Genomic DNA, 15847 nt, shown 5'->3' on the forward strand with positions numbered 1-15847 from the left:
TGCACAAACTGGCTTTATTCTACCTAAGTTGCCCTCCCACAAGTGTGTACTCCGAAAGAGTGTTTAGTGCCGCCGCTCACCTTGTCAGCAATCGGCGTACGAGGTTACATCCAGAAAATGTGGAGAAGATGATGTTCATTAAAATGAATTATAATCAATTCCTCCGCGGAGACATTGACCAGCAGCAATTGCCTCCACAAAGTACACAGGGAGCTGAGATGGTGGATTCCAGTGGGGACGAATTGATAATCTGTGAGGAGGGGGATGTACACGGTGATATATCGGAGGGTGAAGATGAGGTGGACATCTTGCCTCTGTAGAGCCAGTTTGTGCAAGGAGAGATTAATTGCTTCTTTTTTGGGGGGGGTCCAAACCAACCCGTCATATCAGTCACAGTCGTGTGGCAGACCCTGTCACTGAAATGATGGGTTGGTTAAAGTGTGCATGTCCTGTTTTGTTTATACAACAGAGGGGTGGGTGGGAGGGCCCAAGGACAATTCCATCTTGCACCTCTTTTTTCTTTTCTTTTTCTTTGCATCATGTGCTGATTGGGGAGGGTTTTTTGGAAGGGACATCCTGCGTGACACTGCAGTGCCACTCCTAGATGGGCCCGGTTTTTGTGTCGGCCACTAGGGTCGCTAATCTTACTCACACAGCTACCTCATTGCGCCTCTTTTTTTCTTTGCGTCATGTGCTGTTTGGGGAGGGTTTTTTGGAAGGGACATCCTGCGTGACACTGCAGTGCCACTCCTAGATGTGCCCGGTGTTTGTGTCGGCCACTAGGGTCGCTAATCTTACTCACACAGCTACCTCATTGCGCCTCTTTTTTTCTTTGCGTCATGTGCTGTTTGGGGAGGGTTTTTTGGAAGGGACATCCTGCGTGACACTGCAGTGCCACTCCTAGATGGGCCCGGTGTTTGTGTCGGCCACTAGGGTCGCTAATCTTACTCACACAGCTACCTCATTGCGCCTCTTTTTTTCTTTGCGTCATGTGCTGTTTGGGGAGGGTTTTTTGGAAGGGACATCCTGCGTGACACTGCAGTGCCACTCCTAGATGGGCCCGGTGTTTGTGTCGGCCACTAGGGTCGCTAATCTTACTCACACAGTCAGCTACCTCATTGCGCCTCTTTTTTTCTTTGCGTCATGTGCTGTTTGGGGAGGGTTTTTTGGAAGGGCCATCCTGCGTGACACTGCAGTGCCACTCCTAGATGGGCCCGGTGTTTGTGTCGGCCACTAGGGTCGCTAATCTTACTCACACAGCTACCTCATTGCGCCTCTTTTTTTCTTTGCGTCATGTGCTGTTTGGGGAGGGTTTTTTGGAAGGGCCATCCTGCGTGACACTGCAGTGCCACTCCTAGATGGGCCCGGTGTTTGTGTCGGCCACTAGGGTCGCTAATCTTACTCACACAGCTACCTCATTGCGCCTCTTTTTTTCTTTGCGTCATGTGCTGTTTGGGGAGGGTTTTTTGGAAGGGACATCCTGCGTGACACTGCAGTGCCACTCCTAGATGGGCCCGGTGTTTGTGTCGGCCACTAGGGTCGCTTATCTTACTCACACAGCGACCTCGGTGCAAATTTTAGGACTAAAAATAATATTGTGAGGTGTGAGGTATTCAGAATAGACTGAAAATGAGTGTAAATTATGGTTTTTGAGGTTAATAATACTTTGGGATCAAAATGACCCCCAAATTCTATGATTTAAGCTGTTTTTTAGTGTTTTTGGAAAAAAACACCCGAATCCAAAACACCCGAATCCGACAAAAATAATTCGGTGAGGTTTTGCCAAAACGCGTTCGAACCCAAAACACGGCCGCGGAACCGAACCCAAAACCAAAACACAAAACCCGAAAAATTTCAGGCGCTCATCTCTAAATTAAATATCCCCCATATAGTAAGCCTACATATGCATCCCTCACTCTGACCTCGCACCGATATGCCTGAATTGTACCCACATCCCTCATTCTCTTTCTCACTCACTCTTAATTTTCAAATATTTTTAAAACCGTGTATTGAAAACTTTTTGGGGGGACGGGGCGTGGCCCATTGATTTAGTCACGCCTCCAGCGTTTCCGGGATTTCATTTTTTAAATATAGCAACCCAATAGTGGGTATACTTCTTACCCTCCTCTCCCTCCTTGCACCCACAGGGGTCACCTACCATCTGAGCACAGAATAAACGTCCATTGGCGGCACTCAGCCGCACTGACTGGGACTCTCGCCGATCGCCACCTGGGCTAAATATTTTAATAGCAAGTGAAAAGTGATATCTCGCGAGATGTTTTGTGCACAGCATGCTGGTAGTTGTAGTTTGTCTACCTGTCAGTGACTGTGGCTGGGCGGAAAACTTGTGTACCGTTGCCATAGACACCCACTCTAAGGACTGCAGCATGGCGCACAAACCGGGGAAGAAGGAGACTCGGACTCGGACCCCGGGTAACCAATGTCTACTAGAGCCGTGCAAGATAGCGATAGTGGGAGGGCAGGACCCGGGGCTGAGACACGTAACTGGGGATGGATGGATGTATATATTATATAGCTGATTTATGGCCGTACTGTGTATTACAGCTGCACATTTGATGCTTAACCAGCTGCAGTGTTTATAGACACACATAGAATTTGTTGAGAAAATAGAAAAAAATGTAAACAACAGGTCATGTGTATTATCCTATAATGCCATCTACAGGGGTGGTCTTCAGTATGCCGACTGACGGGATCCCGGCGCACAGTATACCGGCGCCGGGATCCCGACAGCCGGCATATCGACACTTATTCTCCCTCGTGGGGGTCCATGACCCCCTGGAGGGATAATAAAATAGCGTGGCGCGTGTAGCGCACCACCGTGCCCGTAGAATGGCGAGCGCAGCGAGCCCGCAAGGGGCTCATTTGCGCTCGCCACACTGTCGGTAAGCCGGCGGTCGGGCTCCTGGCGCCGGTATGCTGGTCGCCGGGAGCCCGATCGCCGGCATACCGTAGTGAACCCCATCTACAGTGCTAAGCATTGTCTGCTATCATCACCAGTATCAACTGGGTTGAACAGATCAGATGGAGCTGGAGGACATAAGGAATTTTTTATTTATTAATAGTTTCTTATATAGCGCAGCAAATTCCGTTGCGCTTTACAATTGGAAATAATGATATAACAAAACTGGGTAATAACAAACAGTCAGGTAGGAAGGCCCTGCTCGCAAGCTTACAATCTATAGGGAAATGGCATGGATACATAAGGATAGATGCTACCTATTGCACAGTTGTCCACCACGTTGCAAAGGTTCTTGGTGGGCTGTATGATATGGTCACACAGTATTAATGATGAACTGGGTCGGGAGGAAGGGAAAGTGAAGAATGAGAAGACGTGAGGATATGTGTGGACTGTGCAGACTGGATAAAATTTGATAGGAATATCAATAACAGAGGCGTAGCTAGGGTTTTTGGAGCCCAGGGCAAGATCAATAATGCCCCCCCCCCCCAAAAAAAAAAAAAAAAAATACAAAAGGAAAGTACAGTATGTGCAGACGCCACTGGTGTCACTGTATATAAAGATGTCAGGGTGTGTATATATAGATGTAGGTGCAGTGGTCGAGGTTGAATTTTTGAAGGGGGAATGAAAGAGTGTAGATAGCAATTAAGCGTGCGCTCCGAAAAAGGGGCGTGGTCACTCAAAAGGGGCGTGACCTTCAGTGTAGTAGGACCCCTTATACTATCTAGTACTGGTGCCCCTTTCACATTATAGCACACGGTATGAGCCGAAATTCACATTACCCCACACGGTATGAGCCGAAATTTACATTATAGCACACGGTATGAGCCGAAATTCACATTATAGCACACGGTATGAGCCAAAATTCACATTATCCCACATGGTATGAGCCGAAATTCACATTACCCAACACGGTATGAGCTGAAATTCACATTACAGCACACGATATGAGCCGAAATTCACATTACACCACATGGTATGAGCCGAAATTCACATTATAGCACACGGTATGAGCTGAAATTCACATTACAGCACACGGTATGAGCCGAAATTCACATTACACCACATGGTATGAGCCGAAATTCGCATTACCCCACACGGTATGAGCCGAAATTCGCATTACCCCACACGGTATGAGCCGAAATTCACATTATAGCACACGGTATGAGCCAAAATTCACGTTACAGCACATGGTATGAGCCAAAATTCACATTATAGAGTGAGGGGATCCTACCCCCTTAATTAACTAATCCTGCGGGGCACTGTGGTGAGGGGAGCCTACCCCCTTAATAGACTAATTGCAGAGTTTAGCAGCAGAAGGGCTGCAGCAGTTTCTCACCCCAAGCTGCGGCGCTTCTGTCACCTCCAACACTCCACATCTTCGGCACCACCCGGGATGCAGAGCAACGCACCGGGGATGCACCCTTTTCAATGTGGTCTGCTGCGCTCCGAAAGGGTTCTTCTCTCCTGCTGCAGGATTCCAATGTGCGCCGTCCTCCCTGCTGTTACTGCCACGGTAAGCATTAGTATCGTTTACCGCAGAGACCATTTACTGAGGCATATGTGTTAAACCTCGGGAACTGAGATGCCCTTCTCACCATACAGCTGTGTGGCCGAGCCGGGCGGGGGGACAGCCAGCAGCATGCCGGATATCAGCAGCTGAGGGTGCGGGCTGTACATATTTGAGGCAGCTGGATATTCAACAGTGCTGAAAGCCTCCGGAGCCTGCACCCCAGGAGCTGTAGTACACCGGCAGAGGACACCCATCCCCTGAACCCTGCGTAGCCCAAAGCCGGAGATCGGCAGCATGTTGAACGCGGAAGCAGAAGCCGCTTGTTGCCGGTCAACATGCTGCCGATCTCCGGCTTTGGGCTCCACACCGCTCCGCACGTGCCTTACAGCCCGCACCCTCGGCTGCTGATATCCGGCATGCTGCCCCTGCTGCTGGCTTTCCACCCGCCTGGCTTGCCCACCCAGCTGGATGGTGAGTGAGAAGGGCATCTCAGTGCCCGTGGTTTAATACATATCCCTCTTTGGTAAATGGCCACTAGTACATCCCGCCCTCACACACAGACTGCCCACCCCCTTACTTACACACACACACAAACACTGTAGATTACACACACACACACAGACTGGCCACCCCCAAATCCCACACACACCCACTTAGACTACACACACATTCTCATACTTTCCCCTCCCCCACACACACTGGACTGCAAAAAGTTACACACACTCACACTGTCCCACACACAGACACACTGTCCCACACACACACAATTAACACACACCCACACTGTCCCACACACCAGTGGCGTGCGGTGAGGTCAGTGGCTGGTGAGGCACTACAGCCATAATGTCCGCCGAATCCTGCCGATGACCCCTACCACCACCGAGCCAATGCCCGCCACTGCCTCTGAGCCGATACCTACTGCCGCCACCAATGGCTTACAAACTGGCCCACCATCAACTGACCCAGCCCTCCGCCACTAATTTGCATCTCAGTCCGATGCCGCCAGTGCCTGCTGCCTGCCTGCTCATCATACTTGTGATATATTGTACATTTTTATAGAAAAAAAATAATAATTAGCGTTTGGGACTGGGAAGGGAGTGGGAGGAGGACATGAATGCAATTTTGTGTTCCAGGGCTTCCATTAACTTACTGGAGAAGGGTCTAAATGGGTTAAAAAAAAAAAATGCGTGATGTCCCCCCTCCTAAGTATAACCAGCCTCGGGCTCTTTGAGCCGGTCCTGGTTGTTTAAATACTGGGAAAAAATTGGTCAGGGGTTCCCCGTATTTAGACAGCCAGCACCGGGCTCTTAGTCCGGTCCTGGTTCCAAAAATACGGGGGACAAAAGATGTAGGGGTCCCCCGTATTTTTAAAACCAGCACCGGGCTCCACTAGCCATTGACGTAATGCCACAGCTGGGGGACACATTTATGTAGGTCCCTGCGGCCGTGGCATTACCCCCCCCAACTAGTCACCACTGGCCGGGGTTCCCTGGATGAGTGGGGACCCCTTAAATCAAGGGGTCACCCCCCCTCCAGGCACCCAAGGGCCAGGGGTGAAGCCCGAGGCTGTCCCCTCCATCCGTGGGCGGTGGATAGAAGGCTGATAGCCATGTAAGTAAAAAAAAAAGAATATTGTTTATTGTTGTGGAACTACAAGGCCCAGCAAGCCTCCCCCACTTGCTGGTACTTGGAGAACCTCAAGTACCAGCATGCGGGGAAATAACGGGCCCGCTGGTACCTGTAGTTCTACAACAGAAAAAATACCCAAATAAAAACACAACTCACACACCGTGACAGTAAAAATTTATTAAAACACACTTACACACTCACACATACTTACCTATATCCCACGCCGGTCACGTCCACTTGTCCAGTAGAATCCAATAGGGGCACCTGTAAAAATTAAAATTATACTTACAAACTCCACAGGAGGAGAGAGAGAGAGAGAGAGATTAACCTGCTGCTGCTGCTGGGGAGAGCCGCACACACTGCAGGGGAGGACGGAGTCGGCGGAGGAGGGGGAGAGCCGCACACCGCCGCTCCTGTCAGCGGGAGGCTGGAGCCGGCGGAGGAAGGGGAGAGCCGCACGGGGGAGAGCCGCACAACACCGCTCCTGTCAGCGGCGGGGGAAGGGGGGCGCAGACTGCAGACGCCACTCACCGCCTGGACAATTAACACACACTCACACTGTCCCACACACACACAATTAACACACACGCACACTGTCCCACACACACACAATTAACACACACGCACACTGTCCCTCACACATACAATTAACACACACTCAAACTGTCCCACACACACACAATTAACACACACTCACACTGTCCCACACACACAATTAACACATACACACACACACACACACACACACTGTACCGCACCCCCCTCCTCTCCTCTCTATAAACAGCTTTAAACAGTTTAGCCCGCTCACCTGCCCTTCCGAGGCCGAGCACGCGCGCCCGTACCTCCGAGATCGCGCACTGTACAATTTGCAGGGGGGGGGGGGGAGTAGGGGTGGCCCCTGGCTGCCGCTGCCTGTCCAGTGTGACAGGCACAACAGCCGGGGAGACAGGGAGAGCGCCGCAGGTAGCGCCGGCGGAATCCCTGTCGCATGGGGCGAGCGGGCCGTGCAGGTGCCGGTGGCGCCCCCCTCTGCTGGGGCTGCCACGGCGCCCAGGGCACGTGCCCCATGCTAGATACGCCTCTGATCAATAATAATAATAGCATCCAAGGAGGTCTATACATGAAACAGTGAAAAGAGTGGAGAAGTAAGCCAGTGGAGAAGTTGCCTATGGCAACCAATCAGCTGCTAAGTATCATTTTATAGAATGCATTTGACAAATATAACTTTAAAGCCGATTGGTTGCCATGGGCAACTTCTCCACTGGCTAACTTCTCCATTCACTTCGCACCGCATATGAACACCAAGATCTTTATTTTAATTTGCTGCGCCCCCTTTTTTCTGATTCTCGGATTTCCACAGGAAAAAATAAAATAATATATATATATATATATATATATATATATATATGTATATATCCACAGAGAGTCCTGCACTCACATCAATTTAACAGCATAAAAATGCGGGTGCTACCAGTGACCTTGTGGGGCCACACAAATACAGTGCATCTACCACATATGTGGAGGGTGCACTCTCGCTAATAATAAGTCCATAGAACGGTCGTAGTTCAATTTCTTTAATGCAGATTAAAAGTGATGCCTTTTAGGTCGACGTTTCGGTCCAATTATGGGCCTTTCTCAAGACAGGCAATTCATTATGTCTATAACACAAGAATTATATCATAAAAATACAATACAATGAAAATACATGGTCACACACACCACCATCACCAACGCCTCCCAGGCCCCTAAAACAGAAATGAAATGACCACTATAAAGATAAGATCACACCACCACCTGAGAATAGACAACAGGTGCTTACCAAAGATGAAAAAGGTAATATCGTGGTATAGACTATACACCAGAATCAAAATATAGAAAAAATTACCTACACGGGTCTCTATAGGACGTATAGGATCAATCATAATAATATGAAAAGAATGGTCCAGATAGTCACTGACCACTAGAATAAAATATATATGAACCCAATAAGTCCTAGAACAAGATTAGATGTAACACACACAAGTAGCTGGCAAAAGCCTCAAAATGGAAAGAGTACATACCTAACAAGAAAAAGGTCTGAACACAAGATGCAGCTGTCCTAACATCGAGAAAGTGCCATAATGTGTCGATATACTATGAACAAGAAAAACTCCTAAGTACAACAAACCCTTAATTATCATCCAAGTAAAAGTCAAAATAATGCCAATTACTCACATAACCGGTTCGACAGGGGCACCAGACAGCTGCATGTCATCCCTGACAGCCGCTGGCTATTTATGACCCCTGGACCGGAAGAGCTCATTAACTCCAATAACCCACAACGCGGCTTATAGAACGAATAATAAAACTATTCAGCAGTGAGCAGAATGCCTAGCAAGCTAATGAGACGTGTATACACCTATATCAAATAGATTACTCCATGAAAAGAGGGGTTAAACCGCGACTGCCGCGGCCGCTCGTCAGAGCACTTCCGCGTGTCATCTCACGGAACTGGATGCGCTCCAAATACCGGAAGTGACGCGGGCTGACAGGCGAGACGGCGGGCGGTCACACTCGGTGGGGCAGGCTACAACTTGCGTTCCAACGACGCAGAGCCTGCGTTCCACTGCACCAACAACAGTACAAGGAAATGAATATACAATAAAAGTCTACCATCACAGTGAGGAAATATGAAACTCACGATGTCCCCAATCCTACGCATATATCAAAGACAGCCAAGGAAATACTGAATACTAAATACACTGAAGTGTATTACTAATAATACATGGAAAAAAACGTTAAGAAAAATATGCTGATAGGGGTACTACGTAAGAACAATACTACCTCCTAATTTCTGTTAGAGACCTGGGAGTATAACCTAGCAAGAACAATGATCTATCTAAACATAAATAACAAAAACTGACAAAATACAATATGTACAGTAAGGGGTAGGTAAACCCTAAATAAAGACATAAGCACGAAGGTATACCAGAAAATAGAAACCTAATGGAAGTCCCCTAAATAAAAATATTGAGGGGATTGGCCTCGTTGAGGCCCTTAGGCGCCACTGTATTTAATTTATGAATCCAAAAACTTTCTTTTTGTTTAAGTAATAACAACCGATCACCCCCTTGAACAGAGGGGGAAACCAATCAATAAGCTGACATTTAAGGGTGGCCACCTGGTGTTTAGCTGTCAAAAAATGCCGTGCCACTGGTTTATCTGTTTTACCTGATTCAAGGGCTATGTGGATAGTGGACCGGTGATTGGCCATACGGTCTCTGAAGGGACGGGAGGTCATTCCAACATAACACAAGCCACAAGGGCATTTTAAGATATAAATTACAAAGTCTAGTCTGCAATGCAAATGATATTTAATGCAGATCTTCTTTCCAGTGTGCGGATGATGAAAAAAAGAGCCAGTCATCATAGCTCTACACGTGGTGCACCCTCCACACGAGAAACAACCTGGTTTCGCCTGCATGAGTTGCATATGCGACATCCGGGGCTCGGGGAACATTGTAGGTCTCATCAATAATTGTTTTAAACTGGCCCCCCGACGATATGCCATCATAGGAGCCGCTACCCCCTTAAAAGGTAAACTAGTATCAGAAGTAATAATGGGCCAATGTTTTCTGAGCGCCTTCCTTGTAGCTTCAACCGAGCCATCAAATTGGGTGGGGAAAACCATGCGGTTTTCTTGGTGTCTATTAGGGCGCCCATTGCTGTTAAAGTTTTATTATTCGTTCTATAAGCCGCGTTGTGGGTTATTGGAGTTAATGAGCTCTTCCGGTCCAGGGGTCATAAATAGCCAGCGGCTGTCAGGGATGACATGCAACTGTCTGGTGCCCCTGTCGAACCGGTTATGTGAGTAATTGGCATTATTTTGACTTTTACTTGGATGATAATTAAGGGTTTGTTGTACTTAGGAGTTTTTCTTGTTCATAGTATATCGACACACTATGGCACTTTCTCGATGTTAGGACAGCTGCATCTTGTGTTCAGACCTTTTTCTTGTTAGGTATGTACTGTTTCCATTTTGAGGCTTTTGCCAGCTACTTATAGGGCTGATAGGGGTACATCTAATCTTGTTCTAGGACTTATTGGGTTCATATATATTTTATTCTAGTGGTCAGTGACTATCTGGACCATTCTTTTCATATTATTATGATTGATCCTATACGTCCTATAGAGACCCGTGTAGGTAATTTTTTCTATATTTTGATTCTGGTGTATAGTCTATCCCACGATATTACCTTTTTCATCTTTGGTAAGCACCTGTTGTCTATTCTCAGGTGGTGGTGTGATCTTATCTTTATAGTGGTCATTTCATTTCTGTTTTAGGGGCCTGGGAGGCGTTGGTGATGGTGGTGTGTGTGACCATGTATTTTCATTGTATTGTATTTTTATGATATAATTCTTGTGTTATAGACATAATGAATTGCCTGTTTTGAGACCATATGGCCAATCACCGGTCCACTATCCACATAGAATCAGGTAAAACAGATAAACCAGTGGCACGGCATTTTTTGACAACTAAACACCAGGTGGCCACCCTTAAATGTCAGCTTATTGATTGGGTTCCCCCCTCTGTTCAAGGGGGTGATCGGTTGTTATTACTTAAACAAAAAGAAAGTTTTTGGATTCATAAATTAAATACAGTGGCGCCTAAGGGCCTCAACGAGGCCAATCCCCTCAATATTTTTATTTAGGGGACTTCCATTAGGTTTCTATTTTCTGGTATACCTTCGTGCTTATGTCTTTATTTAGGGTTTACCTACCCCTTACTGTACATATTGTATTTTGTCAGTGTTTGTTATTTATGTTTAGATAGATCATTGTTCTTGCTAGGTTATCCTCCCAGGTCTCTAACAGAAATTAGGAGGTAGTATTGTTCTTACGTAGTACCACTATCAGCATATTTTTCTTAACGTTTTTTTCCATGTATTATTAGTAATACACTTCAGTGTATTTAGTATTCAGTATTTCCTTGGCTGTCTTTGGTATATGCGTAGGATTGGGGACATCGTGAGTTTCATATTTCCTCACCGTGATGGTAGACTTATATTGTATATTCATTTCCTTGTACTGTTGTTGGTGCAGTGGAACGCAGGCTCTGCGTCGTTGGAACGCAAGTTGTAGCCTGCCCCACCGAGTGTGACCGCCCGCCGTCTCGCCTGTCAGCCCGCGTCACTTCCGGTATTTGGAGCGCATCCATTTCCGTGAGATGACACGCGGAAGTGCTCTGACGAGCGGCCGCGGCAGTCGCGGTTTAACCCCTCTTTTCATGGAGTAATCTATTTGATATAGGTGTATACACGTCTCATTAGCTTGCTAGGCATTCTGCTCACTGCTGAATAGTTTTATTATTCGTTCTATAAGCCGCGTTGTGGGTTATTGGAGTTAATGAGCTCTTCCGGTCCAGGGGTCATAAATAGCCAGTGGCTGTCAGGGATGACATGCAGCTGTCTGGTGCTCCTGTCGAACCGGTTATGTGAGTAATTGGCATTATTTTGACTTTTACTTGGATGATAATTAAGGGTTTGTTGTACTTAGGAGTTTTTCTTGTTCATAGTATATCGACACACTATGGCACTTTCTCGATGTTAGGACAGCTGCATATTGTGTTCAGACCTTTTTCTTGTTAGGTATGTACTCTTTCCATTTTGAGGCTTTTGCCAGCTACTTATGTGTGTGTTACATTTAATCTTGTTCTAGGACTTATTGGGTTCATATATATTTTATTCTAGTGGTCAGTGACTATCTGGACCATTCTTTTCATATTATTATGATTGATCCTATACGTCCTATAGAGACCCGTGTAGGTATTTTTTTCTATATTTTGATTCTGGTGTATAGTCTATCCCACGATATTACCTTTTTCATCTTTGGTAAGCACCTGTTGTCTATTCTCAGGTGGTGGTGTGATCTTATCTTTATAGTGGTCATTTCATTTCTGTTTTAGGGGCCTGGGAGGCGTTGGTGATGGTGGTGTGTGTGACCATGTATTTTCATTGTATTGTATTTTTATGATATAATTCTTGTGTTATAGACATAATGAATTGTCTGTCTTGAGAAAGGCCCATAATTGGACCGAAACGTCGACCTAAAAGGCATCACTTTTAATCTGCATTAAAGAAATTGAACTACGACTGTTCTATGGACTTATTATTAGTGAGAGTGCACCCTCCACATATGTGGTAGATGCACTATATATATATATATATATATATATATATATATATATATATATATGTATATAATTCCAAAATGACCGGCACTCCAAACAAAATGATTAAATACCTGGGTGCCCTCCCACGGTCCAAGCAGAGCAAACACAGAGAGAGAGAAACGGGCGGCACTCCACGGATTTTCAAAAAGGAATTGAGACAGCTACACAAGCTAAGTTGTCAACGTTTCAGGTGCTGTTTAATCACACCTTTCGTCAGGATCCTGACGAAAGGTGTGATTAAACAGAACCTGAAACGTTGACAACTAAGCTTGTGTAGCTGTCTCAATTCCTTTTTGAAATCCGTGGAGTGCCGCCCGTTTCTCTCTCTCTATATATGTATATATGCAAAGGATTCGGCGGCACTCAGGTAATAAATGATACTCCAAAAGCTTGGGTCATATCAATGTTTAGTGAGTTTATTCTAACGTCATCAGGACATAAATGAACACATAGAAACACTCACCATATATCCCCTCAACCGCACCACGTGTGTTGGCTTGTGTAACCGTCAGAACCACGGCACTCAGCAAGGACGCCATACCTCCCGATGCGTTACCACATCAACCAATCTAATTTAAAAACATTGGTGACAGTTTCTTACGATGAAGCATATAGATCAGCATGAAACATATTACAGCAGATGATACATAATGTTCAATGTTTGTAAAAAAAAATAAAGTATACCTTGGTCATAACACAGGTTTATCCTCTTGTGATTCTATTAGTAAATGGATTGCAATGATCAAGGTGAGAGGCCACTAACATAAATACATATACATAAACTCTGGCCCTTCAAATTAGTTCCATAATATAAAAGATGGTATTAACGGAGCCACGTCCCTATTATTAGTATTTTATTATTACAGGTTGAGTATCCCATATCCAAATATTCCGAAATACGGAATATTTTGAAATACGGACTTTTTTGAGTGAGAGTGAGATAGTGAAACCTTTGTTTTCTGATGGCTCAATGTACACAAATTTTGTTTAATACACAAAGTTATTCAAAATATTGAATTAAATGACCTTCAAGCTGTGTGTGTAAGGTGTATATGAAACATAAATGAATTGTGTGAATGTACACACACTTTGTTTAATGCACAAAGTTATAAAAAAATATTGGCTAAAATTACCTTCAGGCTGTGTGTATAAGGTGTATATGTAACATAAATGCATTCTGTGCTTAGACTTAGGTCCCATCACCTTGATAGCTCATTATGGTATGCAATTATTCCAAAATACGGAAAAATCCCATATCCAAAATACCTCTGGTCCCAAGCATTTTGGATAAGGGATACTCAACCTATTATTATTATTATTATTATTATTATTAATAGCCTTAATTTATATGGCGCCACAAGGGTTCCACAGCGCCCAATTACAGAGTACATATGCACATAATAAAAACACGAAACCAGTGACTTACAGTTGAAGACAATATAGGACAAGAACAGGGTAACTAAGCATAACTACACCAGTAAACGACATAGAGATAAGTTTCAAGGTGGCCAAAAAACTGCAGGATTTGGGCAGTTGAGGATTATTAACGTAAGAAAAGGATAAGCACATGAGGGAAGAGGGCCCTACTCGTGAGAGCTTACTTTCTAAAGGGGAGGGGCAGACAGACAGGGGTGACACAGATGGGGTAGACTGAGCATGGGACAGAGGGTTAGGATGAGATTTGGCTGGGTTTGGTAAAGAAGTGGGTCTTAAGAGCCTGTTTGAAGTTCTGTAGAGAGGTGGCGAGTCTGAGGGGGAGAGGTAGGAAATTCCAGAGAAAGGAAACAGCACAGGAAAAATCTTGGAGATAGGAGTGAGAGGAAGTAATCAGAAGACAGGAGAGTCGGCGTGCATTAGCAGAGCGAAGAGGACGGTGGGGACAGTAAAGGGATATAAGGTCAGAGATGTAAATGGGAGAGGAGTGGGTAAGTGCTTTGTAAGTGTGAGAAGTTTGAATTGGATTCTGAAAGGGAAGGGAAGCCAGTGGAGGGCCTGTAGGAGAGGGGAGGTGGATATAGTGTGTTTGGTGAGGAAGATGAGCCGGGCTGCAGCATTGAGGATAAAGTGGAGTGGAGAGAGGTAATTGTCAGGGACGCCAGTTAGGAGAAGATTACAGTAAACCAGTCTGGAAATAATCAGTGAGTGAATAATGATCTTAGTGGCATCCTGGGTGAGAAAGAGTCTGATCCTGGAAATGTTTTTGAGATGAAAATGACTGGTTTGTGAGAGGTGCTGAATGTGTGGTTTGAAAGAGAGGGAGGAGTCAAGGATTACGCCAAGACAGCGTACTTGGGGGGCTAGAGGAGATAGTCGTGCCATCAATGGATAATGAGATTGTGGGAGGTGAGGTTGTGCGGGAGGGTGGGAAGATGGTCAGCTCAGTCTTAGACATGTTGAGTTTAAGAAAGCACTGGGACATCCAAGAAGAGATAGCAGAAAGACAGTTGGAGGTACGAGTGAGGAGAGCCGTGGAGAGATCAGGGGAGGAAATGTAGATTTGAGTGTCATCAGCATAGAGGTGATACTGGAAGTTAAAATAACTAATGAGTTCACCTAAAGAGGACGTATAGAGAGAGAAAAGGAGAGGACCAAGAACAGAGCCTTGGGGGACACCAACAGTTAGTGGAAGTGGGGGGAGGTAGCGTCATGAGAGGAGACAGAGAAGGAATGATCAGAGAGGTAGGAGGACAGCCAGGAGAGGGCAGTATCACGCAGACCAAGAGAGTGAAGGATTTGCAGAAGGAGTGGGTGGTCCACAGTGTCAAAAGCAGCAGAGATGTCAAGAAGAATAAGCAGAGAGTAGTGGCCCTTAGATTTGGCTGCATGGAGGTCATTGCAGACTTTTGTGAGGGCAGTTTCAGTGGAGTGGAGAGAACGGAAACCAGACTGGAATGGGTCAAGCAGTGAGTGAGAGGAAAGAAAGGCAGTGAGGCGATTATAGACAATACGCTCAAGACGTTTGGAGGCAAAAGGAAGGAGGGAGATGGGTCGATAGTTGGAGAGAGTGTTTGGATCAAGGGTAGGTTTTTTAAGAATAGGGGAGACAAGAGCATGCTTGAAGGCAGAGGGGACAGTGCCTGATGAGAGGAAGAGATAGAGAAGGTGGGCAAGATGGGAACAGGCAGAAGGAGAGAGGTAGCGGAGGAGGTGGGAGGGGATAGGGTCAAGTGGGGAGGTTGTGGTGGGGGAGGAACAGATGAGGGCCATGACTTCCTCACCAGATACATGGGAGAAAGATGTCAGAGTTGGTAAGAGGGAAGGGGTGGCAAGGGATGGATGGTGGCCGGTTGCTGGTCTGGTGGGATGTGATGTCCTGACGTATGGAGTCAATCTTGGATGTGAAATAAGTGGCAAAGTTAAGAGCAGACAATGAGGAAGGGAGAGGAGGTGGTGGTGGGCAGAGGAGGGAGTTAACAGTGGCAAAGAGGCGCCAGGGGTTGGAAGACTGGGTAGAGCTGATTATTTTGAAGTATGATTGTTTAGCAAGGGAATGGGCAGCACTGAAGGATGAGAGCAT

The 15847-nt window shown here is 46.0% G+C and overlaps 1 protein-coding gene across 1 annotated transcript in view; it reads left to right on the plus strand.

The window, feature by feature from the left end:
* Positions 1–2317: 2317 nt before the first annotated feature.
* Positions 2318–15847, plus strand: part of MYCBPAP (MYCBP associated protein) — a 195327-nt gene continuing 181797 nt past the window's right edge. The window contains exon 1 of the mRNA XM_063960703.1: positions 2318–2433. Coding sequence (XP_063816773.1) covers positions 2388–2433 — 46 coding nt within the window. The 5' untranslated portion in view covers positions 2318–2387. The remainder of the gene's footprint in view (positions 2434–15847) is intronic.

Source organism: Pseudophryne corroboree, chromosome 3 (genome assembly GCF_028390025.1).
Source record: "Pseudophryne corroboree isolate aPseCor3 chromosome 3, aPseCor3.hap2, whole genome shotgun sequence".
NCBI classification, from domain to species: Eukaryota; Metazoa; Chordata; class Amphibia; order Anura; family Myobatrachidae; genus Pseudophryne; species Pseudophryne corroboree.